This window comes from Mauremys mutica, chromosome 9 (genome assembly GCF_020497125.1).
Source record: "Mauremys mutica isolate MM-2020 ecotype Southern chromosome 9, ASM2049712v1, whole genome shotgun sequence".
In the NCBI taxonomy this organism is placed as follows: Eukaryota; Metazoa; Chordata; order Testudines; family Geoemydidae; genus Mauremys; species Mauremys mutica.
In genome coordinates, this window is record NC_059080.1 from 36294388 (window position 1) to 36322186 (window position 27799).

The 27799-nt window shown below is 42.3% G+C and overlaps 1 protein-coding gene across 3 annotated transcripts in view; it reads left to right on the forward strand.

Moving 5' to 3' along the window:
- The window catches only part of DIAPH2 (diaphanous related formin 2), an 834834-nt gene that overhangs the window by 665617 nt on the left and 141418 nt on the right, over positions 1-27799 (forward strand). For 2 of the 3 annotated variants that reach the window (XM_045029932.1, XM_045029931.1), the window contains one exon: positions 19745-19840. In XM_045029932.1, the coding sequence (XP_044885867.1) occupies positions 19745-19840 (96 nt within the window). Of the gene's footprint in view, positions 1-19744; positions 19841-25794; positions 26059-27799 lie in introns of those variants that run through there. The other variant, XM_045029930.1, reaches the window with a different exon arrangement.

The window sequence follows — 27799 nt, forward strand, 5'->3', positions numbered from 1 at the left end:
CTTTAGGGCTATTTCAAGTTATAAGCTTAAATACGTCACTTGGAGAATAGAATTTAAGTGGCAGTGACATCAGAAATGAGACTGAATAAGCCGCAAGCTTTAGCAATAAATCCTCCTTGTATATAATTCTATAAGGACACATTCAATGCTTACTTCCCAAGGAGTAAAGTTTTAATTTTATATTTTCAGTGAGGTAATGTCACAAATCAAATATTTGGGAAGGAATTCTACTTCATCTTGTGCTGTAAATGTTAAAAGGACATTCTGCTAGTATATTTTTAGCTGCAAAACTAGATGTTTGCCTTGCCCTCATGTCAGTAAAATGAAAACCTTCTCCTTGGTTGGTTAGCTATCTGCATTTATGCTAAGAAGTGAGAACCTTTATGAGTAATATCAGGGCTCAGTCCACAAGAGAAAAGGCCTTGGAGCAAGTGCACAAGTTTCTTCTAATTAAAATGGTCTCTTAAGATGTAACATTGGGTTTCGAATGCATAGTTTTCATTGAAAAATTAAATTTGATATTCCTTTATAATAAGTAGTCTGAATGTGTTCTTCACTTTAGCATTCCCTCAGTTTCTTGCATATTCATTCAATCAATCCTACATAGCTCAATCAGACATTCCTCAGCTACTGGGTTATAGAATACAAATGTCTGTGTTATCAGTTTGATATATACGTACAGAGGAAAGAAATAATCAATGAGTTAGGTTTCATTTGTAATGCTATGATTCCATAGTCTAATATACTTTCTACCTTATTTCCTACCTATTCCCTTCTACACAGTATAATCAAAATTCAGCTATGTACTATAAGTTGAACTGTGTACCCTATCTGTTGATAGCTAAATGGTGATAGGAGAGATGTGGAAGTTATTGGGAAAAATACTATTCCTTATTAGCTAAAGTTTCATCTTATGCTTGTTTTTACAGAGAACAACATGAGCAAAATGTTTCTAGTGAAATTTTTGTAAATATTAATTGTTTGTAATATCCATCCTATTGATACATTAGTGTATCATGCTGCCATGCTGGAAATTAAAGTTCAACAGTGAATTCTGGATTCAGTGTTTCTCTTACTGGGCATCAAGTGTGTGATAAAAGCTATACTTAGCAGTGTATGCCTCCTGTCTGACTTACAGTTTAGATCTCAAAGTAGGCTGACCCTGAACTGCAATGTATGTGTGTCTGTCTCCCCACAATCTCTAGCCAGTCTTAGAAGTGGGATCTCTGAGATCTGTTTTAAGTATTTTCCTACACTGTTGGAAAATTTGCTCATTATTTGTTCTACGTGGAAGGCGGCCAACTATAGATAAGTCATCAGATAGATAGTTTGTTTGAACAGCATAGTTTTAGCATTTCTGTTATTTCTTCATTGCTGTGTTAACGTGGATGTTGTCCTCAACATCCCTTCCTGCCAAACAGAAAGAATCTACCCAAGGAGCTTGGGTTTTGTTTCTGCCTGGGCTGGCAACCCACCTATTTTGAAGTGACAATGCAAATTAATCAAGCCTGGGTGCTGTTAGTCCTCCAGTCTCATCTCATAATTACACATGCTGCAGTGTGCTTTCATCCCATATTAGCCTATTCTGTTTATGTGGCACTTCAACAGCATTTGAACAGAGAAATCCTTCTCCCGTGCTGCCAGCTGTCCAGAAACTGACACCAGTCTTTGGTAAAGCCGTAGTGTGATATCAGTAAGTCCCAAGAGCGCAGGAAGGTCAGACAGGTTTTTCCCACAATACACTGTAAATGAATGGTTAGAGTGGCCCGGATAAGTACAATGAAGATGTATTAGCAGCAGCAGCACAAATGTGGAACAGTGGTTTTGGTGCAATGTAATGCTGCCCCAGGCTACACACGTTAGTTGCTAACACCTTTGGGTATGTAAGACACTGATAGGCTATAAAGTTTCAGTGGCTAGTCACCTAGCAGATAAGCTTTCATCTGGATCACTGTCTCCTACTATCTCTCACAGGGTCTGTCGGTAATGATGCTATGAGTTTTTAGAATCCAGATAACTCTGTGACCTTGACAGCTTTGGCCATGCCTTGGGTTTTTCTCCCAGGAGAAATCATAACTTTGAAAGTTCTACATTTATGCAATATTCATAATTCAGAAAACAGTGATACAAGTAAAAACCATAGGTACAGATAAAATCATTATTGTGTGGTTAAGATTAGGTACAGTAGCTGACACAATTTTACATAATGTTTATCCTTGTAAAGAAACAAAAAGGTTGATGGTTTCATAGTGATGGTAGACATCCTCCCACCCCAACATCCCGCCATTTTACAAAGACCTCAGTGGCATTAGCGACTTTAGCCAAATCTACCATTCAGATAAACAGATTTCAAGCTCTGTTTGAGTCTTGACAATAGAGGACAATTAAATTTAGAATTGCCTGAATTTCAGACAGTCTGTGTTTGGGAAATCAGGGTCTAATTGTATAGAGAGGGAACTGGCATAACATAGTCTGTTCATTATGCTTGCCACATTTGATAGTTTTAAAATTGCTACTGCCTATGTGTGCTTCTCCTGAGTGAAGCAGGAAAGAGCCAGCCAGCACTCTGAATCGGCAGAAATCAATATTAGAAAAAAATCAATCTCACAGCCCAAAAGACAAAGTAATTGGTGAAGATCACTTGAAAACTCTTGTTCAGTGGTGCTGGAGTCTCAAAGAAGGATGCCACATTAAAAGACTCATATATGGAACAAGATAGTGTACTCTGTCAGTACCTTGAAAAATTGTAAGAGGGACCTCATGGAACTCACATGTAAACAGAGTGAGAATTTCCTGTCTTGAATCACATAAAAATATGTTAAAGAAGCCATGTGCAAAAAAGAAACACGAGAGCCCAGTGTGAGTGATTAAAAACCTTTATTTTCCTAAAAAAACTGGATAAGTTGTTAAAGAAGAAAGTAACCTTTAAAGGAAGATGACTCCATTAATGCTAGAAGGATTCAAGACCTCGGATTATATGCTGCTCATACATAGGTGCCAAATTCAAAACTTTAAAGTAGCTCCAGTTACTTGACTTCTGATCATAACCTTTAGAAAGTAATTGAACTTGTATATTACTGTAAAATGTATATTACTTTGAGTACAATACCTCTCATATTGCCTCATTTTCTGTCACTTTCGGAGTTATGTGGCCCCCATGTTAGAGGTGTGCATCTGTTTATTACTGAGCATTCCACATTCATGCTTATTTTTCTAAGTTCATGAAAATCAACCTTGCAAAGGCCATAAATCCATTCAGAATAAGGCACCTGGGACAATGCTGATGCATTTCAGTTTAATACATTCCTCCTAAAATAGACCTTGACTAGTGTGATATTTTCTGAAAATGGGAAGTAAGTAATTCTAGAAGTCTTTTTTATAGCTTGCCAGTACAACTAAGCATAGCATTGTCATTTTATTAACCGATCTCAGGCTTATGTAAAGTTATCACAAACAATGAGTTTAAATGTTACGTATGCAAGGCCTTGACTTGTTTTGTAGACTGATGTGAGGTATGGGTTCTCTTATCATTCACACTGGCCTAACCTGTTCTCCTTTTAATTAAAAGTTGGTAATATTCACAGAATTCTACTCTGGCAGAAAATGCTGAGGAAAACTGGTTCTCAAGGGCATTTTCACTCTGTACACAAAATGAATTTAGAAAAGAAAAATTGAAAACAAGTGCTATCAAGAGAACATAAATATAAAACTTCCAAGAAAAAAATCTGACCATCATACATTATGTTCTGACCAAATATTAGTTATATACTAAGACATTTTCCTTGCTTGCCCTAAGGAACTTAGTCAAAGATAGACAAATTATGCAACAATAATTCTGGAAAAGAAGGATATAAGGCATACTGGTGAATTGAAAAACATAGGAAAGATTTAGGAAATAATTAGATTTCAATGAATGACTGGAATAGCGATTTGCTTCCATGGCAAACAAAAAGCATATTTCACACTCAAAAATGAGTTTAGGAATAACAGAAAACAAGGGTTATAATGAAAACTGTTTTTCCGTCTCAACTGTAGTGGTCACTGCTACTCCGGCTATACTAAATGAAGAAAAAGTTTTTCTTGTATTGATTTGTCAACTGTAATCTGCATCCTGATGATATGCTCTATAAATGGGAAAGCAAATACCTTTCTATTAAATATAGGTGGGCTTATCTAAGGTTCAGCATGTGAGATTTGTCAGAGAAGAGATAAAAGAACACCGTGGTTGCTAAATCTTAGCTAAGGAACATCTAGTCCCACACTGAGAGCAAAATCAAGAAAACATTTTATTTTTCATCTCCATGTTCCCTCACTTTTTGATGAGAACTAGAAATCAATATTTGATAAGATAGATTTCCATTGAAAAGAGAGAGAATGGATTCACAAATATGTGAAGGATTGTAGTTGCTCTGTGGAAAATGTGCTAAATAAACATATTCTTTATCATCCTCAATTTCATCAGACTTGTGATTTCCACCTTTACAGCACATTCATCTAGGTTAATTTAGCAGTATATGGACTATGCTAAAATATATTGCTTTTCTAAGTTGTCGAATCCTAGCTTCTACAAATACTTCAGACATATCCAAAATATAGTGCAAGTGCCACCTGTTCCAATAAATTGTTATAAAGAAAGAAGATACTTTAATCCCTTTGCTCTGTCTCTGAGCTGGATTAAATGTCAGATTCATACAGTTATTCATGTAAGTTTAGAAACCTGGTGTGCTTGATGAGCACAACTTCTGATCTACATTAATTTCTTGCACTGTTCTTATCCAAATTATGATAACCTACAAACGACTATCACACATGTGGTGGAACAGAATGTTTTGCATCTTTACACCTGCTGTGTTACATAGCTGTGAACTGGAAAATACCACATTAGGAAGATATTTAAAATATTGAACCAGTAGATTGGTGATTATACGTACCGAGAGAGAGACCCCTTAGCAATAACAAAATATTTATATAAAAGTGTTTTAAACATTTTTCCTTAAATTTGTATTTCTCTTGATTTTTACATTTAAAAAAGAAAGATTTAAGTAGCTATATCCAAGAGCAATCTGTTCACTGTTGATATGGTCAGTATAAAAGCACAATTAAATAAACATTAATTTTTTAATTTAAGCATTAAAAAAACCAGGATTAAATGTTGTCCTTTGATTTCCAGCTACAATTGGTGAGGAGCAAAATATAAGGACCAACAGTCTAAGTTCTTCTTCAAGTGATTACTCATGTGCATTCCACAGTAGGTGTGCTTGCTCGCCACGTGCACCGGTGCCGGAAGTTTTTCCCCCTAGCAATAACTTTAGGGGAGCTCCCCAGTGACCCCTGGAGTGGTGCCCCTATGGCGCGGTATAAGGGGCTCTGTGCACTCCCCACACCCTCAGTTCCTCCTTACCGCCAATGAAGGTGCATTGGAACTGCTCTGCTCCAGCTTGGCCTGCAGCTTTCCTCTTGAACTCTTGTTTGTTCATAGTTAGTAGTACCTGTAGCTAAAGTAGTTTAGATTAGTGTTAGTTTAGTTTAGTTTAGTGTGCCCTGGGCTTTAAGTCGTGCGACACTTGCAGGCGGCCAATGCCAGTAAGTGATCCGCACATGGACTTTTTACACTTTCTGAGGGAAACTCATCTCAGCGATCCTCCAAGCCTCAGACCAAGAAGGAAAGGGACATTTGCCTCAAGCCATTCTGATGGAGTCAGCATTGACCCCAACTCCAGTGCGCTGCTCCGAGTCCGCACCGAGTACCGCAATCTCGGTATGCGGCAACCCTTCGGTGCCTTCCACCAGTCGGCATCACTCCCCGTCCGCGGGGCACACTAAAAAGGCTAAGTATCAGAGGGGTAGCCGTGTTAGTCTGGTTCTGTAGAAGCAGCAAAGAATCCTGTGGCACCTTATAGACTAACAGACGTTTTGCAGCATGAGCTTTCGTGGGTGAATACCCACTTCTTCGGATGCAAGTAGTGGAAATTTCCAGGGGCAGGTTTATATAGGCAAGCAAGAAGCAAACTAGAGATAACGAGGTTAGTTCAATCAGGGAGGATGAGGCCCTGTTCTAGCAGTTGAGTGAAAACCAAGGGAGGAGAAACTGGTTCTGTAGTTGGCAAGCCATTCACAGTCTTTGTTTAATCCTGAGCTGATGGTGTCAAATTTGCAGATGAACTGGAGCTCAGCAGTTTCTCTTTGAAGTCTGGACCTGAAGTTTTTTTGCTGCAGGACGGCCACCTTAAGATCTGCTATTGTGTGGCCAGGGAGGTTGAAGTGTTCTCCTACAGGTTTTTGTATATTGCCATTCCTAATATCTGATTTGTGTCCATTTATCCTTTTCCTTAGAGACTGTCCAGTTTGGCCGATGTACATAGCAGAGGGGCATTGCTGGCATATGATGGCATATATTACATTGGTGGGTGTGCAGGTGAATGAACCGGTGATGGTGTGGCTGATCTGGTTCGCTCCTGTGATGGTGTCGCTGGTGTAGATATGTGGGCAGAGTTGGCATCGAGGTTTGTTGCATGGATTGGTTCCTGAGCTAGAGTTACTATGGTGCGGTGTGCAGTTACTGGTGAGAATATGCTTCAGGTTGGCAGGTTGTCTGTGGGCGAGGACTGGCCTGCCACCCAAGGCCTGTGAAAGTGTGAGGTCATTGTCCAGGATGGGTTGTAGATCCCTGATGATGCGCTGGAGGGGTTTTAGCTGGGGACTGTATGTGATGGCCAGTGGAGTCCTGTTGGTTTCTTTCTTGGGTTTGTCTTGCAGTAGGAGGCTTCTGGGTACACGTCTGGCTCTGTTGATCTGTTTCCTTATTTCCTCGTGCGGGTACTGTAGTTTTGAGAATGCTTGGTGGAGATTTTGTAGGTGTTGGTCTCTGTCTGTGGGGTTAGAGCAGATGCGGTTGTACCTCAGTGCTTGGCTGTAGACAATGGATCTTGTGGTGTGCCCGGGATGGAAGCTGGAGGCATGAAGGTAGGCATAGCGGTCAGTAGGTTTTCGGTATAGGGTGGTGTTAATGTGAAGATCAATTATTTGCACCGTAGTGTCTAGGAAGTGGACCTCCCGTGTAGATTGGTCCAGGCTGAGGTTGATGGTGGGGTGGAAGCTGTTGAAATCGTGGTGGAATTTTTCCAGAGTCTCCTTCCCATGGGTCCAGATGATGAAGATGTCATCAATGTAGCGTAGCTAGAGAAGGGGCGTGAGTGGACGGGAGCTGAGGAAGCGTTGTTCCAGGTCAGCCATAAAAATATTGGCATATTGTGGGGCCATGCGGGTGCCCATAGCGGTGCCACTGATCTGGAGAATATATATTGTCATTAAATTTGAAATAGACCGAACCAGATCAGCCACACCATCACCGGTTCATTCACCTGCACGTCCACCAATGTAATATATGCCATCATATGCCAGCAAAGCCCCTCTGCTATGTACATCGGCCAAACTGGACAGTCTCTAAGGAAAAGGATAAATGGACACAAATCAGATATTAGGAATGGCAATATACAAAAACCTGTAGGAGAACACTTCAACCTCCCTGGCCACACAATAGCAGATCTTAAGGTGGCCATCCTGCAGCAAAAAAACTTCAGGTCCAGACTTCAAAGAGAAACTGCTGAGCTCCAGTTCATCTGCAAATTTGACACCATCAGCTCAGGATTAAACAAAGACTGTGAATGGCTTGCCAACTACAGAACCAGTTTCTCCTCCCTTGGTTTTCACTCAACTGCTAGAACAGGGCCTCATCCTCCCTGATTGAACTAACCTCGTTATCTCTAGCTTGCTTCTTGCTTGCCTATATAAACCTGCCCCTGGAAATTTCCACTACTTGCATCCGAAGAAGTGGGTATTCACCCACGAAAGCTCATGCTGCAAAACGTCTGTTAGTCTATAAGGTGCCACAGGATTCTTTGCTGCTTCTAAAAAGGCTAAGAAGAGGTCTTCTCTGCCGAGACACCGGAGCAAGACCAGGGAAGAGACTAGACCCACGTTGGGAAGTTCTTGATCCTCATCGGCCTCCAGGCCTCCGACTCAGGTGGTCTAGAGCAGCCCGGCTCACTCGGCACTGACCTCTCCGGATGTCCGGGTGTCCTCCATGCCAGAGGCCCTGCAAGTGGCCCGGGACGTTATGTCTCTGCCAGTACCAGGGGCACCACCACCATTGGCTCCCTGGTTCAGAGGGAAGCCACCGCTTGGATCTCTGCAATCACTGCCTGGTCAGTACCATTCGCGGTCTAGGGAATGTTCCCGATGCAGTTCACTGCTCAGCAACCACCCCGTGCATGGTCCGCACCAGTCCCTGTCGACCCCCACCAGGTTGTCTGGCTGGGTTCCAACTGGCAGGGATTCCAGGCACCACTCTGCCTCAAGGGACCATAGACTTTATGAGGGGAGCGGACCCTGTCAAGACCAGGACAGACAGCACCAGAAGTCCTCGTCTCCAAGAGGCTACCGTAGCCCATCGTGCTACGGACATCGACGCTGTTCCCGTTCTTCGTCTCACTCCAGGACCCCACCGTGGAACCACTCCCGTAGTCCCAGACGTCAGTCGCCAGCACCTCGCTGTCGCAGATCCACCCATCGGAGCCGATCGCAGAGCAGCTGCGACCGGCGGTACTCCTGCTCCTCCACGCCGGGATTACGGTCTTGTGGTCGGCACCATTCCTGACGAGGAGGCTCCTCCTGGTCCTGGGACAGCGGCAGGTCGTACAGCAGCCCTTTGTAGTCGTCAGTCAATGGGACAGGCTAGTCAGGCTGAACAGACTGGCACCAGGCTCCTTGGCTGGCACCATGGTACCAGTAGGCCCCATGGCGCCCGACGCAGCCCCCCGTGGGGGCTCGCTCAGTGGCCGGAGCCTCGGAGAGACCATCGGCCTCCCTCTCTCAGCCTCCCAGAAAGGAGTCGGTGGGGTGTTCATCTCCGGTTCCACGCCTGGAGGGCGACCAAGTGGTGGGACCTCTGGTACAGGTGGGTATGCAGGGTACCGCACCCCTATCCTCATCCTCCCCTGATGAGGTGATTACAGCCCCTCCTCACCTGTTCTGCAGGAGGACTTTAAGGCTCACCAGTAACTGTTGAAAAGGGTGGCATCGAACCTCAACCTTCAACCCTCAGAGTCCCTCTTCAACGTCCTTTCGGCCTTGACACCGGGCAGGGTGGCTCTCCCACTCCACGAAGGGGCAGCAAAAATTTCAAACGCCTTGTGGAAAACCCCAGCTTCCTTTCCCCCCATCTCTAAGAGGGCAGAACTCAAGTACTTTGTGCCCGCCAAGGGGCATGAATACCTGTACACCCACCCTGCCCCCAACTCCCTGGTGGTCGAGTCAGTCAACTATAGGGAGAGGCAGGGCCAACCAGCCCCTGCTCTGAAAAATAAAGACTCAAGGAGGCTGGACTTATTCGGGAGAAAGGTTTATTCATCTTCTAGTTTCCAGTTAAGGGTGGCAAACCATCAGGCCCTCCTGGGGCAGTATGGGTTCAATTTGTGGGGCGCTCTGCCCACATTCGAGGACTCCCTCCAGGAGCATGACAAGGAGTTCAAGGCTCTGGTGGAGGAGGGTACAGCGGCTACCAGGGAACCCTGCAGGCAGCATCAGATGCCACGGCTACGGCTGCAAGGTCTATGGCCTCTGCGATGTCCAGGGCGTCGTGGCTCCTGTTGTCGGGGTTGTCCTTGCAGGGCCTTCCATTCGACGGCAAGGCCCTGTTTGCAGAACAGACAGACGTGAAATTGCACGGCCTGAAAGATTCCTGCACAATGCTTAAGCCACTTGGCCTCTATGTCCCAGCTCTGGCCAGGACCAAAGTGAAGCCTCAGCAGGCTCCCACCTAGGCCACCCACTCTAAATATGAGCCCCCTTATAAAAAGTCATGGGACTATAAGAAACACCCACAGAGGTAGTCCCGGTCTGCCCCCCAGCTTGGGCCTTTCGAGGGCAAACAGGTGGGGAAACGTCAGTTTTGACGGGATGCCAGGGAGCAATTTATCAGTCCATACCAGGGATCCACCCGCAATAAACCGGTTGTGTGCTTTTCTCCCAAATGGTCGGGGCTGATCTTGGACCGTTGAGACTTCAACACTTTCTCCTGGGGCGACACCCTCCAGTTTACCTCTATCCTGCCCAACCACCCTCCAACCTTGTCACTCCTGGGGGACCCCTCTCACGAGGCCCTGCTCAAGCAGAAGGTGGGGTGGCTCCTGGGCCTAGGAGCAGTGGAATTGGTGCCAGCAAACTTCAGACACAAGGCGTACTACTCCCACTACTTTCTTATCCCGAAGGCCAAAGGGGGACTGACGCCCATCCTGGACCTGCACCCAGTACATGGTGAAGCTCAATTTTTGCATGGTCTCTCTGGCCTCCATCATCCCCTCCCCGGATCCTGGGGACTGGTACGCCGCCCTTGATCTGCAGGCGCGTTCTTCCACATTCATATATCCGAGGGGTACAGACATTTCATTGTTAGGCAGGAACACTACCAATTTATGGTCCTCCCATTTGGCCTGTCCACTGCTCCCAGGGTGCATGTCTGTGGTGTCAGCCGTCGTGGGGTTCAGATCTTCCCCTATCTCAATGACTGGCTGGTCAAGGGCAGCTGCAGGTCAGAGGTGCAGGATCACATGGCACTCCTCCTGTCCATTGCGCCACTCTGGGCCTGTTGGTAAACGACACCAACTCTACATTAGTCCCGGTACAGTGCATAGAATTTATCGGGGCAGTCCTGGACGCCACGTCGGCCAGGGCCTCCCTCCCACCGGACAGATTCGAGACCCTGAAAGGGATCATCGACACAGTCACAAGGTTCCCCGTGACCACAGCCAGAGGTGCCTCCAGCTCCTGGATCACATGTTGGGATGCACATATGTGGTTTGCCATGACAGACTCAGGATAAGGCTCCTCCAGCTCTGGTTGGCCTTGGTGTTCTCCCAGTCCAGGGACAGGATGGACAAAGTCCTCACTGTTCCCGAACTGGTGATCACCTCCCTACAATGGTGGTCCTCCCTGGGGAACATGCTCCATGGGATCCTGTTCAGGGGCAGAGCCTCATTGGTGGAGCTGGTGTCTGACACTTCGGACCTGAGGAGGGGAGCCCATGTGGGGAACGTTCAGACCCAAGGTGCGTTCAGACCTTAACCTGCATATAACGTCAAGGAGCTCAGGGTGGTCTGGCTGGCATGCATGGCCTTCCGCTCACACCTGGAAGGCAGAGTGGTCAGAGTTCTCATGGACAACACGGCCTCAGTGTTTTACATCAATAGGCAAGGCGGGGCCAGCTCCTCTGCCATCTGCCAGGAAGCTTTCAGGCTGTGAGACTTGTATATAGCCCATGACATTTGCCTACAAGCCCACCACTTACCAGGAGCCTGGAACTCGTCAGCAGATTGCCTGAGCCGAGACTTCTCCTCTCAGCATGAGTGGTCACTACACCCAGAGGTGGTGCACAGGATTTTCCAAGAGTGGGGAACTCCCCAGGTGGACCCGTTCGTGATTCGGCAGAACTGCCAGTGTCCTTGTTTCTGCTCTGGGGGGCTTGTGGGGAAGAGGGTGCCATCTCCGATGCCTTCCTCCTATCCTGGTGAGGCCAGCTTCTCTATGCCTTCCCCCTGATCCTGCTGATTGTCAAGGTCTGGGAGAAGGCCCGGGTCCTCCTGATTGCCCCGGCATGGCCCAGGCAGCATTGATATGGGACTCTCACGAGCCTGGCAGTTGCCCTGCCATGGCCGTTGCTGTCCCGCCTGGACCCACCTCCTCCACCCCAACCTAGCGGCACGCCACCTCATGGCATGGCTGCTCATTGGTTAGGCTGGGAGGAAAGGATGTGCTTGGAAGGGGTTCAGCGTGTCCTCCTGGAAAGCAGACGGCCCTCCACGCGCCGAGCCTACTTGGTGAAATGGTCTCAGTTTTCCCGGTGGGCAGGCGATCGGGGCGTTTTGCCCGTGGCTGCTCCAATCCAACTCATTTTAGACTACTTTCTTCACCTTAGAGCCCAAGGCCTATCACCCTCGTCCGTCAAGGTATACTTGACGGCCATATCAGCCTTCCACCTGCCAGTGCAGGAGCACATGGTGTTCTTCCATGCTATGACTGGCCTATTCCTTAAGAGATTCGATTGTCTTGTCCCATACGTTAAGCCCCCAGTCTTGCAATGGAACCTGAACTTGGTGCTGGCCCGGCTGACGGGTCTCCTGTTTGAGCCACTAGCTATGTGCTCCTGGATGCACCTCTCATGGAAGGTAGCCTTCCTGGTGGCGATCACATCAGGGCCCTGACCTCCGAACCCCCATAAACCGTATTCCATAAGGATAAGGTCCAGCTCCGACCACATCCTTTGTTCCTCCGCGAGGTGGTCTCAATCTACCACATGGGTCAGGACATCTTCCTGCTGGTGCTCTGTCCCAAGCCCCATGCATCCAGTGAGGAGCGGCGCCTCCACATGCTGGATGTGAGACGAGCTCTGGCCTTTTACCTGGAGCGGACTAAGTTGATCAAGAAGTCCCCGCAGCTGTTCGTCTCCTCAGCCGAACACACGAAGGTTGGCCGATCTCCACTCAGCGGCTCTCCAACTGGATCACCTTGTGTATTCGTACATGTTATGACCTGTCGGGAGTTCCCCCGCCGCCGATTGTGAGGGCACACTTGACTAGGGTGCAAGCCTCATTGGCTGCCTTTTTAGCCCATGTTCCCATTCAGGACATTTGTAGGGCTGCCACATGGTCTTCGGTTCACATATTCATCTCGCATTATGCAATCATCTCACAAACCAGGGAGGATGCCGGGTTCGTCAGGGCTCTACTCCGTCCCGAGAGTCTGTGAATTCCTACCCACCTCCAACAGATATATATCTTGGAATCATCTATTGTGGAATGCACATGAGCAATCACTTGAAGAAGAAAAGACAATTACCTTTCCGTAACTGGTGTTCTTCGAGATGTGTTGCTCATGTCTATTCCACATCCCACCCTCCTTCCTCTCTGTTGGAGTTGTCTGGCAAGAAGGAACTGAGGGTGGGGGAAGCGCGCTGCTCCCCTTATACCGCGCCATAGAGGTGCGACTCCAGGGGTCACTAGGGGTGCTCCCTTATGGGCATTGCTAGGGGAAAAGCTTCCGGCACCGCTTCCTTTTAGTTTAGTTTAGTTTAGTTTTGTTTCCATCTGATCTACTTCAGTCTCTGACATACCATTTTATATTAGCTGTAGCCGTAGGTTGCTAGTTAGTTGAACAACAGTTTAATGGATTCATTGTAATGTTTCAGATCCAGTTGTTTTATGAAGAAAATATAAGATCATCCCTCACACACCCCATCAGATAGTTTCTTAAAGATATTTGGTTTGATATAATGAACAAGCAGCTATGTCCCCTATTTAATAAAGTATATTACTGTTATATGTTCACATTTGTAGAAGAAAGCGTTAAAAAAGTTTATTCAATGGAAAACTTAAGCCTCCTTTTCCATTATATGTTCAAGAATCACCAAAATAGACTGCTTTCTATAATGTATGCAACACCGTAAGTTGGAGAGAACAATTGATTCGGTAACTCATTGGTTTTTTTTCTCCCACCCCAATTCATTCTTTTGTCGCATACTAATCACAAACTTCCTGGAACAGTTTTGCTTAATTCTACACTCTCTAACAATTCTTATCAAGCAAGTCTAGCTTCTCAGGTGAAAATTGCAGGTTGAGGTTTCTTGAGCACAACAGATTTTTCCCAGTTTTGTGATGGACCGTTTAACAACTGTTTGTGGTATCAGTCCTATGGTTGAGTCAACTGGATGGATTTCTCTTATTCCTGCTGTCTCTGTGCTCCTTCACACTCCTGTCCAACCTTATTCTTTTTTTTTTCATTCTGGTCAGAGGTTATGTGCTCCCACAAAATCTTTGCTCCAATGTCTGGTTCTTCTCAAACTGTGGCTTAGTTGCTTTCCAGGTCTTAGACTCATAGAATATTAGGGTTGGAAGGGACCTCAGGAGATCATCTAGTCCAACCCCCTGCTCAAAGCAGGACCAATCCCCAAATGGCCCCCTCAAGGATTGAGCTCACAACCCTTAGTTTAGCAGGCCAGTGCTCAAACCACTGAGCTATCCCTCCCCCTTCCTTTTGTATATATGCTTGCTTCTATAATATGCAGCAGAATTTTGTACAAATTTTAATGGACCTAATAAGGGAAGCTATTTACACATGTGCGTTACTTTCAAGATATTGAGAGCAATGGGATAATTCATGTGCTTAAAGTTAGACATGTACTTAAGTAACTTGACTTCCTGAAACAGGGCCTGTACGTATTTGTTAAAAGTAAAACTGAACTTCCATGAAGATATATGGGCACTGAGGGTTGCTCTCTGGATTCCTGTAATTTACACTGTCCAGATTAATCTAATCATTTATTCCAGGTTCCAAAAAAAACCTTTCTTTTCTTTTTTCTTTTCTTTCCTTTTACTGGATAGGAGCAAATCAGCGAAGACTCTTTCCAAAACACTTTCTTCCTTCATGGTAGCAGAGAGCTCTATTACCTCTCTATGAATAGCTGTCATAATCTTTTCCACAGACTTCTTTTTCAGAGAGACTGTACTTGTCTGGCTGTGTGATTTCTAACTCCACTGATTTTAAGGCTGCAATATTCTTAATGTGGCAAATAAATCATTAATTAGTGATTCAACAGCTCGGGTGGCCTGCCTGTGACCATGTGAGCTGAAAGCTCCAGGTAATCCACTATGCCCTCTGCCAATACCAAGCAATACTTTGAGAATTCAGAATTTATTTCATTGTAATAATTGGTACCATGTTTGATATATTGATTAAATGATGAGTCATCATGACTTAATTGTGTACTTATATACTACCTCCTACATAACCTGTCTTTGTCAGAATAGTATGTAAAGCCATGCATTTGAGAACTTTGAATTGCATGTTATTGACTGAATAATCAATTCCTATTGCAATACTGATGTGACCACTCATAAGTGACAAACTTGCTTGCTCTGCCAACCAGATAACACAGATTTCAGCAGCCTAGGGAAACTAACTGAATGTGTCCACTGGAACAGATTTGTGAGTGGTTGTGTGCTGGATCTATGTTGTTCAAAGGCATTTAAAAAGTTATGACCTATTTCTTGATAACATGTAACAAGCAGGGAGCTATTGGATTATAATGTGGAGTTCTTGTATTGTTTGAGTATAATTAAACGCTAGTGGCTAATACTGTATATTAAGAACATAAGAACGGCCATACTGGTCCATCCAAAGGTCCATCCAGCCCAGTATCCTGTCTGCCGACAGTGGTCAATGCCAGGTTCCCCAGCGGGAGTGAACCTAATAGGTAATGATCAAATGATCTCTCTCCTGCCATCCATCTCCCCCCTCTGACAAACAGAGGCTAGGGACACCATTCCTTACCCATTACATTTTACATTTACCATTCCTTACCCAAATTACATTTACTGGCAGCTTCAGTTGGTGGACAGCATCTGCCCGCTGGAGGGTTTTGTTGATTTTGAAATTGAGTGTCACTTCTGTTTGACGGCATGTGCTATCTGAGTTATAAGATGTAGTTAATTTCTTCAAAATACAAAATGTTTATTCAGTTCATCTGCAGTCCATGTAAGCATAGACATATAACACCTGCTCATTACCAAAATTGATTATTTTTGCTAAAAACAAATATGTGATTAAAATATTAGAAATTATTACTGACCAAGTGGACATGCTTTGAGCTGTCTTGGTTTGGGCATAGCAATACTGAAGTGCTTCCTTGTGCAAGAAGATCCATGTCTTTAATTTCCCCTTCAGTCTTATGTCTGACTACACAAAGGCATTTTGACCGCAAATGAGATTACACAGACTACAGATGACCCAGTTATTATAGTTTTGTGCATTATTTACCATAATGCTACATATGTTTGCGCTAATATTATACTACATGCGTGCCCTTTTTTGTAATGGAGCTGTAATGATAAAATCATCGAATGCATATAGGTCTGCTGCAGTAAACCTTTTATTTGTATTCTTGAAGTTGGGTTGCACATGAAAATAGTTTTGAAAGACATCGTTATTATAAAAGTTGGCTAAAAAAACCCTGAATGTAAAATCTGCTAAGAGTAGAGGTGGGCATGAATCAAAACTCCTGTTTTGAAGAGCCCCAAGCTTTACAGAACTTGTTGTGTATATCTAAACTTAGCAGACCAACCTCTGTGCCAGTTCAGCATATCTGTAAACAATGACATTTGCAAAGTGATTTTTGTCCTTAACACTTGTGGAATAAGACATAGGACAGTGACATGGTTAAAATAAGGCTGCAACTTTATTGGCTTTAAATAACCAATTTGAATCAAAATGGGACAGATCACTCCCAAGCTACCTAGCAGATACCAGTCCTATCCAGTTCAGTCTTCCAGTATTGGACCGCACAACCGTTGTGGGCACCACAAAGCAATCATTGGGCAGTTAGGGGAACAGACAAAATGTAGCTTTGAGGTGTGAACCATTGCCCTGCTCTAATTATAGCAACTCCTCACACTCCCTGCAACAATTAGGCTATGTCTCTGACTGGGCTTGAAAAACACCATTGGCCACACTGGACTCTCACACTTTGTTGCTGAAGGGAAATAAAAGAAAACAAGTTGGCACATGGGCCAGTTTTGCATTATGGTATAAATTATTTCCTATCCCAAAACATGATTTCCAAAAGTATTCTACATCTCAGCAATCTGACACCAGGCTAAAGCAGCGTAAAACAAAACTAGAGACAACGAGGGCAAACTCAGTGGTCTTGTCTTCATTGGAAAAAAGATGTGTTCTTATCTTGTAACTAATAGGGGGTAAAAAACTAATGAAAACAAGGCAGTTCATAATTTTCATGTGAGTTAGTAAATTGAGGTAAACCCTAGTCTCCTTGTTAGGGCATGTCTGTACTTCCTCAAAGTTCGCATTAGTGTGTTCTAGGGACCTTTAAGTTCGTACACGCAGCATCCACCAGGAGATTGCAGCACACCCCTCTGTGAAGTGCGCTGCTGTTCACACCCCCTCCATTCAAATTTCAGGGCAGTATAGACATGATTTTTATCTTCATTGACCAGGGCCAATCAGGATCCTCACAACAAATAACCGAGGGGTCAAGAAGGCCAGAAAACAGGGACCCCTCAGATTCCAGCTCTTCCCGGCATGATGTTGCAGGGAGAGAAGTTTCACATACATGTTCTCTAATACCCCCTTCCCTCCTGGTGCTAGGACTCCATCAAGAAAGAAAGGGTGAACTCAGAAGCTGCTGCCTCATTCCTTGAGGCCAGGTCAAACTCCCACCCCATTAATGTTCTTGCCATTTGGGAAGAAAGAAATGTAATATTTATTTTTGTTTCATATAAAATACCTGTGCTAGATAGTGGTTTCTCAACTTTATTAAACTGGAGATTTTCCTTTTACAAGTTGCTGTACCTTTGCAGGTGGTGTAGAACAAATTAAATATATTACCCAAGATCTTTTTTATATATCTGGTACAAAAGCTGCTAGGGAAGTCTGAAATTCCATTCTAACCATACTCATCACTTTTAGATGAAAATCAACCCAAAGTGGAACTTCCTATCCAATTCCCATTAGTCACTTGAGAACTTTTGGTTCAGATAAAATTTAATTAAGATCTGAACCCAACCTAAGGTCTGCTTCTGCAAAATTAAAATCTGAATGACAAAATTCTGAAAAACACAGCCTCTGTAGTCCATGTCTAGTGTTACACAGTTGTTTACTTTGATATTCCATAAAAATTTGTTGTTTTAGCTGCCAGAGTAACTAAAGGTAGGACAGTGACACCCACTGTAAAGTATTGGGAGTTTGTATAAAGGTATGTGAGGTGTTAAAGGAGTTAGTAGATTGTTTCTGTACTTTTTTATTTATTTTTTTAACTGGAAATGCAGTTAAAATTTTTCTAAAATGCATATTGGTAACCACTGTGTTTATTAATTTTTGAACATAAGGTCTATAATAGAACAGCTAAATTTACATTGAAGTGACCATATTCAGTCCATTTTTGAAACTGGTACTGTATATTTTTGTTTCCGTGCTTTAATAAGCATTTGAGGCTAAATGTTTGCTGTAATAGTTCATTCTCATTTTACTTTCTCTTAACTCTTTATCTTTTAAACATAAATTCAGTGCAGGAAAAACAACTAACAGAGTCATGTAAGCAAAAACAACCACTTCCCCTCCACACACACACACTTCTGACCTAAGTGGCACAAGGAATAGTTCCATTGACATCAAGGGTTAAAGATTCACAAGGAGAAAACAAGATCAGAATCTGGCCTGCTATTTGAGAGGCTTCTGTTGGTTGCTTTTCTGGCTGTGCTGCCTTCCACGTCCCACTACACATAACTTACACGTTTTCCACACCTGCTGAATGCTAAATGTTTTCTATTGTGTTGATTTACAATTTCAGTTTACCATTTAACTTGCACTAATGTTTGTCGTCTACAAATATGAAAAAAGGACTGTTATGGGATTGGCATATTCTCACTTCAGGTCTGAATGTGGCCCAATTAATCTATATGTTGCAGTGAACCAAACTGAAGAACCATATGCAGTGGAAGAGTGCTATAGAAGTAATGAGGGGGTGGGAGAAGACAGAGATAATGTATCTTCTGAATATGTCTTTCAGCATCCTATTGTTTCTAAATGATTCACAGACTAAAAATATTTACAAAGACACGAATCTTTCATGTAAACTAATTGTCTTCCTACAGTCCAGTGAGGTACTTAATATTCAGTTGACAACAAAAAGTCCCAGAGATGCTAATAAAAATTCAACATCGCATTACTCTACCTGTTCACTCAGTCTAGTCAGCTTTTGAGAGTTAGATCTTAACATATACACATGAACAGAACAAGAGACATGGTTCATTGATGCAGTTACAACTTATGGCAATCCTTGACCTGTATTTATGCATTATTACATGCCACCCTGAGCCCTTAATAGCAGAACAAATTGAAACATGAAGAAAGTTAAACACTCATATGAATAATAGAAAAAATAATTTAATCATTTTAACCAACCTCCCATAATGCTCCAGGGAGCCAGGCAATTTAAGGCCTAATGGCTTGCCTCCCTGAATACGAAAAAATGGGAGCAAGAAAGAAATGGCATCCTGTGTACTGAGTTCAGATATATGTCTAGCAGTGAAGTCATTTTTTTATTCCTTCTCAAAGCTACCTACTTGAAAGGAAGGAAAGGAAAACCCACGTGAAATTAGTAGGCATGCAGTATAAATAGAATGAATAAATAAATAAATGGAAAGAAATGTGTTTATTTTATAGATCTCTGAGATAGAAGCAGACTGTTTTAAATGTTTGCAATATTAACACAATTGGTATTTAACCTCAAGTCACTATATTTTATCAAATCTCTCCATGTGCATTTATTCCATTAAATAGGGTCACTAGATTCTTGCTCAGGAATATCTTATAAGGTTCTTAACCATCAAGTAGCAGTCACCGATCAGCAGTTGTTTATTTGCATACTGAAGATGTCATCAATAATACACAGGACAAGGTCTTTAAATTGAAAGAACAGTGGGGTTGTCATCAGTATTGCTTAATAGAGCATCATAAGCAAACTAGTCAGGAGTATGTATGAAGCGTTCATTATGTTATACTATATATTAATTTAATTTAGAGGTTTTATGTAAATCTAACGTCAGTTTTGCTTTCTTTTTTTCCTGCAGTCTCACTTCAATTGCACTGAGATTAATTTTACTTTTTCCCCTATTCACAGAGGGTGATGAGACAGGAGTGATGGATAATCTGCTCGAGGCCCTGCAGTCAGGGGCAGCCTTCAGGGATCGCAGGAAACGAACACCAAGAATGCAGGGTGAGTAAGATGTTTTCTAGTAGATTTGTGGTTATGGATGGGGGTGGGGAGGAATCTAGTGTTCAAAGTAAGTTGGGGGGAAAGGGTCTTGCCCAGGCTTTTAAGAACTTTCATTGAAAGTTGGTCTTTCAGTTCTGGTGTGAAATCTCAGCAGGTTATAGCTCTGAGATCACAATTTAAAACTTGGTAACTATATCTTCAGATAATTGTAGATGCTGCAGAAAACTAGAACAAGGGTTCACACTGTGTTTAATTTGACATTTTAAAAAATCATTGTTTTTTTTAAAGAGCATGTGTGTATTTTATATCACTTAAACCCATCAGTATAATTAAATTATTTTTGTAATTGGCCCTAAGAAAGTCACAGTAACTTCTTACACTAGTGGAGTGATCCATATGGCTGCTAGCTTTTCTCAAGGGCCATACTCGGGTTCATGCTCATTGGGCTCGAAGCTGTAACCTTTATGGGGAGTAAAACTCCATTTATTATTAAAGCAGCTTCATTCTGTTGATTTACTAACATTCTGTAGGGATGGTCTTGAATGATTGTCCTCTGTACAGTTATTGGTTTGGAAGTGACTCAAGGAAGAGTGGAGCAAATACACATACTCACACACACAATACATAAAATATATAAATTATTGTTACTTTGAATCTGCCTCTTATTAAAGTTTGTGGCAACATACATTGTATCTTGTAATTTTCCAGTTTTAACATGTCTTATAGCAAAAATAGTATTTTAATAAATCAAATTGTTTAAAATGACTTCTTTACACAGAGCAAAATCGAGCCTTTATGAGTCAGATCCATGCGGAGGGTTTGGAAGAGTGGTATTGGTGGCAAAGTGGGTAGCACATCTTACCACTCCATAAAAGAGCAAAGTGAGCCCCCACTCTCCCCATTAGGTCTGATCCTGCAGTTAGGGCTGGTCTACACTAGGGAGTGGGGGGGAATCGATCTACGATCTATTTGCGTAGCTGAAGTCGAAGTATCTTAGTTCGACTTACCTGGCCGTCCTCATGGCGGCAAGTCGACTGCCGCGGCTCCCCCGTCAACGCTGCTTACTCCTCCTGCCGAGGTGGAGTACGGGCATCAATTCGCAGATCGATTTATCACGTCTAGACGGGACGTGATAAATCGATCCTCGGTAGATCGATTACTACCTGCCAATCCGGTAGTAGATGTACCCCAAAATCCATGTAGACAGACTTCTTGGGACTTAATTTTACATCCATATGTAAAATATATAACTCTTGGGGCTATGTGAGTGCAAGAATGCATTTTTTTCTCAAAGAAAGAGGTAGCCAGGAATATTATCATTGTTTTCTTCACATCCTATCCCTGACTATCACATAGGGCTATAGACTTCAAAGTACCACTACTGTTCTCTGCCCTATTCTGCTCTGAACTATCAGTGCAAAACCATTCATTGTCATTTTAGTCTCAGCATAGTCTCTATGCAGCTGAGTTAAGAAGGCACAATGTGCCACCTTCTCCTATCTGGTAGCAGTAAAAGTAATGGAATATAATTGCGATTTATTATTGTTTATAATTTGTCATAAACCTGATCTTTTACCAAAAAAAAAAAAAACAAGAGTGAAATACTTTGTGTACACACTATTCCCAAACTGTGCTACATTTTCAAAATCATCCTTCAATCTGAGCAATATTTCTGTTCTCCCAATTAAAAGAAATAATATGAGCATGCCTGAGTAATTAATTTGTTATTTTTAAATGGAAACAGGACAAAGTATGTTTTCTGTTGTCTTTGATCTGAAAGCTTTTAAATACAATGTGGTGCATGTCTGCAGTAACCTTGGTCAGAGTAGGCAATCTTAATGTCTGTCAGATTTTTTTTCTTTTTTGCTAACTTTGGCTTTTCTTTCATCTGTGATAGAGTTATAAGACGAGATGTAGAAATCTTGAATGATTCTGCCATCAGTGGTGAAAATTAATATATTAAATCCTCCCCCTTGGTAAAGTCTGTTGAACAACCAGGGGATCATTCATTTTACCTTTTATTGAACGTTTTGTCTTACAGTCCAGCTGCATAAATGAACATAGAATTTTCATAAGTGCATACTGTATTTTCTAATGGCACAGTGATGGGACAAGGCTTTAGTTAAGGGTCCATTATAAACTCCTCTGTTCGATAGCTCAGAACTTCCTCCAAAATGTTCACCTGTGGCTGAAATTTATGATGCCTCATTATTCTTTTTCTTTCTTAGAAAGTCTGTGTGTCAGATATGGAGCAGACATGTAATAATGTTATGAGTACAGCTATGTAATAGTTTTATGAACATGGTATGTGACCTGGTCAGTGAGCTCAAGTTGTTATATACTGGGGGTAGTGGAATGTTTATTGTATGCTTATAATGGCTGAATTCAACTGGTTGTGTATATGAAGGTGACACTCTGGCTTCTCAGATCGGAACACTGAAGAGTACGCTTATAGAATCATAGAAATGACTAGCTTCGGTAATGCTGTCTTCACTCTAATAAGTTGCAAGACTTATTTTGGCAAAGTTTGGTATTTGGAAATGAAAAGAATGCCAAAGTGTTAGAGCCCTTCTCAAGGGAAAAAGGGGGGGGGAGTCACTTGCCAAAAACTGTCTAGGGAGACAGGCTAACACAAAGAGAGAGACTCTGTGGAGAGTGTCTAATAATTTGGGCTATCCCCGAGCCGTGAAATGGTAAGCCTGAAGGAAAAGCTAGATATGCATACAATCTGTTATTGTTTTGAAGTTACGTGTTCTCTGAAACGCTTTTGTTCCAAATAAATAATACTTTGCTTTAAGGAGGCTGTTTGATTACTGCTATCATTGCCCCGGAGAGAACAGAATTGCAGGGTCTGGATATGTGAGACCTGCTGAGGTAAATCATGGTTGATACACAGGGAGGGGACTGCAACTCAGGGCCCAGTCTGAGGGTACGTCTACACTTACCTGCCGGTTCGACGCGGAGAGTTCGACTTTTTGGAGTTCGAACTATCGCGTCTGATGTAGACGCGATAGTTCGAACTCCGGAAGCGCCGCGGTCGACTCCGGTACTCCACCTCGGCAGAAGGAGTTGCCGGAGTCGACGGGGGAGCCGCGGAGTTCGACCCCGCCGCGTGTGGACGGGTGAGTTGTTCGAATTAGGGTACTTCGAATTCAGCTACGCTATTTACGTAGCTGAATTTGCGTACCCTAATTCGAACCCCCTTCTTAGTGTAGACCAGGCCTCAGTGTGTGAGAATTGCATGATTCCACCCTGACAGGTGACAGCTTGAGACCTTTAAAGGAGGGTGCGTGTGGAAGGAACAGGAGGGGGATTAGAGATTCAGTGAGCCCAGTAACAGTGGAAGTTTGTACAAAATTGCTTCAGCCACTGTTTTTCAATCAATCCCACTCCTGCTATCCTGCACTCCTTCTTTGAGGAAGTAGGCAAGGGTTTGACCCTTCATCCTGGAGACACATATGTGACTATGACTGTAATTTGTGACACGATGGCAGCACAAACGTATCTTAAAAAGCTGGGAAGCCTATTTGAGTGAAGGAGAGAAGTGAAAGCTAGGGAGATATAAAGACTCCCAATTATGGAGAAGTGTGAGAGAAGGAGATAGCACTGGTACAGAGAGATGAGAGCAGAATTTACCAAGCTCACTTCCCCTAACATAGACTCTTCTGTGTAGTTGCACTTCACTCCACCAGTAAACATAATCTTAGGCCTGGTCTACACTGGGGGGAGGGGATCGATATAAGTTATGCAACTTCAGCTACGTGAATAACGTAGCTGAAGTCAACATACTTAGATCGTCTTACCGTGGTGTCTTCACCACGGTGAGTCAACAGCTGCTGCTCCCCCATTGACTCCATCTGCTCCTCTCGCAGCAGTGGAGTACAGGAGTCGACAGGAGAGCTCTTCGGGATCGATTTATCGTGTCTAGACTAGACGCGGTAAATCAACCTGTGTTGGATCAGTTGCTGCCAGCCGATCTGGAAGGTAGTGTAAACATACCTTTAGAGGTGCTGCCAGCCAATTGGGGGCCCTACGAAGGAATATTTTACACCACATAATAAAAAGTAAGTAGGGGGCCCTTGAGCTGCCTATGCCCTAAGCAATTGCTTAGTCTGCTTATGCTTAGCGCCAGCTCCAATCTTGTCTTAATTCTATCTGCTGCTTATCATTATGTAGCTGTAGTGCCACTGTGGATGGAATATTGTGGGCCCCACTGTTCAGAAAGGATGTAGAAAAAATGGAGAAAATACAAAAAAGGGAACCAAATCTGGAAGAATGTAAGAAGAGACAAAGGGGGCTAAATATATATAGTTTAAAGAGGAGAAAACATGAAGATAGATACAGGGGGACATCTTCAAGGAGTATAAATGAAGGAAGGGAATTACTCATAGACTCAAAAGTTGATAGGACATTGAGCAATGACTGGAAAGGAAGGAAGTGTGGATAGTAGGGAAAAGTTCTCAACAGCAAGAGCAGTCAGTCAATGGAACAGGTATTCAAGAATAGATTAAGAATAAAATGTTAGTGGAAATGATGTTTCAAGCAGTCCAGCAAAATGCAAAGAATGAAACTGAATGAATCAAGTCTTCTTTTTTGGCATCTGCTTTCCATTTTCCTGAATTCAGGAAAATGGTTAGCTCAGGAGTTTAACAAACGATTTACCCCTAAAATACTGGTTCAACTCTGCATATGTTGGTAATCATCAGAAATGATTGGCATCTAATAACAGTTCAGTAGCCTATGTAAAAGGATGAGCTGGTCTTATTGCAGTCCCTAATGAACATTGTAACACAAAATCAACTCACTGTTTGGCACCCTTGTGACTCTGTGCAGAAAGACCAAAAACTGAATTACCCTTTTTCCTTGGAGTAAGTCTTTCCATAACAGTTTTCAGGCACACCAGCAGAGCAGTGTGAAGGTGCATGCACTGGAACTGTCTATACTGTACTTGCTCTATTGATAAAGAAAGTCCATTCTTTATCAAAGTTATTAAGCTAGTACCTTTCATGAGCACTAAATTCACTTCTAGAAAAAGAGAGAGACACAAAGGAATTGTTAAATTAACCTAAATCATCAGGTTCTCAAATTAAAACCCAATATGGTATATAAAAGAATAAATACCAGATGAAAAAGATACAGCACAATTTATTTTCACACATAAAGTAATTACATTGGCCATTCAGTACTCACTTTGAGATATTTCTAAGGCACAACAACATGTTTAGTTTCCAGTATAGCCTTCGTAAAGCTAATGCATTTGTTTCACTGTTCTCAAACTCACACCAGACCAATTCTATCAATTTATTTGACCTCCAGATCACTTCTTTACAGCAGCCTTCATTTCCTTCTGATCTTCAAAGTATCCCATAGATCTTACATAAAAATAATTTCAATCTATGTTCAAGTATTGTTCAGCTGCAGCACATCAGACTAGAGATTTTACCCTCTTATGAATGAAGGTTTTTCATTATAAATTCTGTGTTCTGCTTCTGCATGGATTACTTCCCAGACATTAATAGTTTCTCATGTCAGGACCACTGCCTATGGTCCTTGGCCTCTGACTCATTTGGCAGCTTCTCTAAGAACTGCCTTCCTATTTCTATATTAGCTCCTGGATCTTTTCAAAACTAATCTCAGAATTTATTTGCTTGATACTGATTTTTAATTTGCTTTCCTATTTCATTTATTAAGGGCAATGAGATTCTCATTTTGGGTGACTCTACATAAGCACAATGATTCACTGATTGATTAATCAGATCTAGGTTTGCATTACAAGAAGATAGAAGTTTAGGAGTGCAATATACAGTGGTGCTGATGACATTTTTTGTCAACAACTGGAGAACAAAATGAATACAGACCATTTTATGCCCTATTTATATGCAAAATTCTTCTAAGCAAGAACTGATGTTCTCTATAGAAATTTCAATCACTTCTGCTTGTCCCTTTTCCAACAGAGTATAATCAGCTCTCGTGCATATTTCGTCAGCGATGATCTCTGCAGGACAGCAAGATACAGGGTTAATTCCATTTGACTGTTGTGAAAGCATGAATTTAGCAGGCTGAGCTTTGATATAGGAAATGGTGTAAAGATTAGCCTAAGGAAAGACTATTCTGCAAGAAACTTCCGCTTGTGATGCCTATTTTCATGACAGAAATTCAGACATACTATATGACAACAAGCCAGTATTCCCCTTTGACAAACCTACAGTTTAACAGTAATGGCACGGATGTACTAATCCTTGTATATATGCCAGAAATATGGTGAATAACCACATGTGACTGACATTCTTAGATCATTTGATGGTTCTTCTGCCCAGAATCAATAAGAAGGTTCAACAGAATTTTATAATCCATGTTAATCTTAGTCTCTTGTGAGCCAAAAAAAATTTCAGCTTGATTAGAAAATAATTAGTTTTGACATTTTACATTCATTTTTATACATACATCATTTGCATGTATAAGAAATATAGTAGGACGTAACTATCCTGGACTATAGCATTTCATCTTGTGGAGGTGACTCATAATTCGTGAGTAATGTAGGCTGCATGGATACAGTCCATATCCACAAATAGTTATTTGTTCAAATCAACTCTATCTTTAAAATTCTCTTTTAAATCCATTTATTGTTGAGCTATTGCCACCTTTAATTTCATGCTGTGTTAAACTGAGCCAGCCTTGAAAAATTAAAAAGTGTGCTCTAGGAATTATTCTGGGTAAATTCTGTGGCCTGTGGTATACAGGAGGTCAGACTAGATGGTTACAATGGTCCTTTCTGGCCTTGAACTTTATGAATCTTTCAATAATAGGCTTTAAGACCTACATTTTAGAAGATGATTAGTGATTCTGCGTGACTCCATTTTTTAGGGAGCCTATCCAATTTGAAATCCCTTGCAGGGGTGTGGTTTCTCAGGAAGTGTTGAGCACTACAGGCCCTCTAAAAACCAGGCCATATGAAGCTGTGTAAAATTGGCATCCAAAAATGAAGGCACCCTAAATCATTAGTCACTTTTTAACATTTAGATCAAGTTGTCCATTTGTAGTATGAAAAGGAACGGGTCTCTCAAGTGTAGTCGACAAAAAGCTGAACTATATTAGGCTTGGAGGTGTCAATGATCAGAAACTATTAAGGACCTTATACTAACTAGGTGTTTTTTTTAATTGCTCCAGCACAGATTAGTTCCTTGAGAGTTATGTGGAACAGCTGTGCTTCTGTCTTTACAGTAACACTGGTCTGCATGTCAATATTAGTTAAAACTAAAAATGGGCATAACTGTTCTTATGGGGAGCTTTTGAGTAAGTACAGTGCCACCAAATAAGGAGAAACTATTTTACAAATGAAAAAATAATAAAATTATTGAAGGACTCTTTTGTATCCTTGGCTTGTACAATGTATCCTTTTTGTTCTTCGCTTGTCTGTTTTCATTTGTCTGTAAGCTTGTTGGGGCAAGGAATAAAGTCGTTTTCTTTGTTTTCCAGCACCCAGCATAACTGGACCCTTGTCATTATATGGGTCTTTGGGCAGTAACTCAACAAACAATTTAATAATAAGCACTTTTACTGGACGAATATAAAAACAAACATGTTGCATCTTTGCATTGTATCATCATTTTGTATCACAGTACCATCAAACCACAAATATGTTTAAATTAAAAACAAGTAAGATAGAGATGTCAAAACGTGGACTACCCCTTAAAGTAGTTCAGATCGTAGATGACAAACTCTAGCCACCATCTAATATTTGAATACCTAATTGAAACAGTGATTTAAACACCCTCTCATTTGCCTTGGAAGCCACTCCCTCTCTGTCACATAACTCTCCAATATATTCACACAGCTGGAAGACGCTTGTAGATGTGACTTTGAGACTTAAAGTTACAACCAATATCTAGATGGGAGCTAGATGGGAAAATTTTACAAACTTTTAAAACTCACTATAAACTTCTAAAGAGAATGTTATTT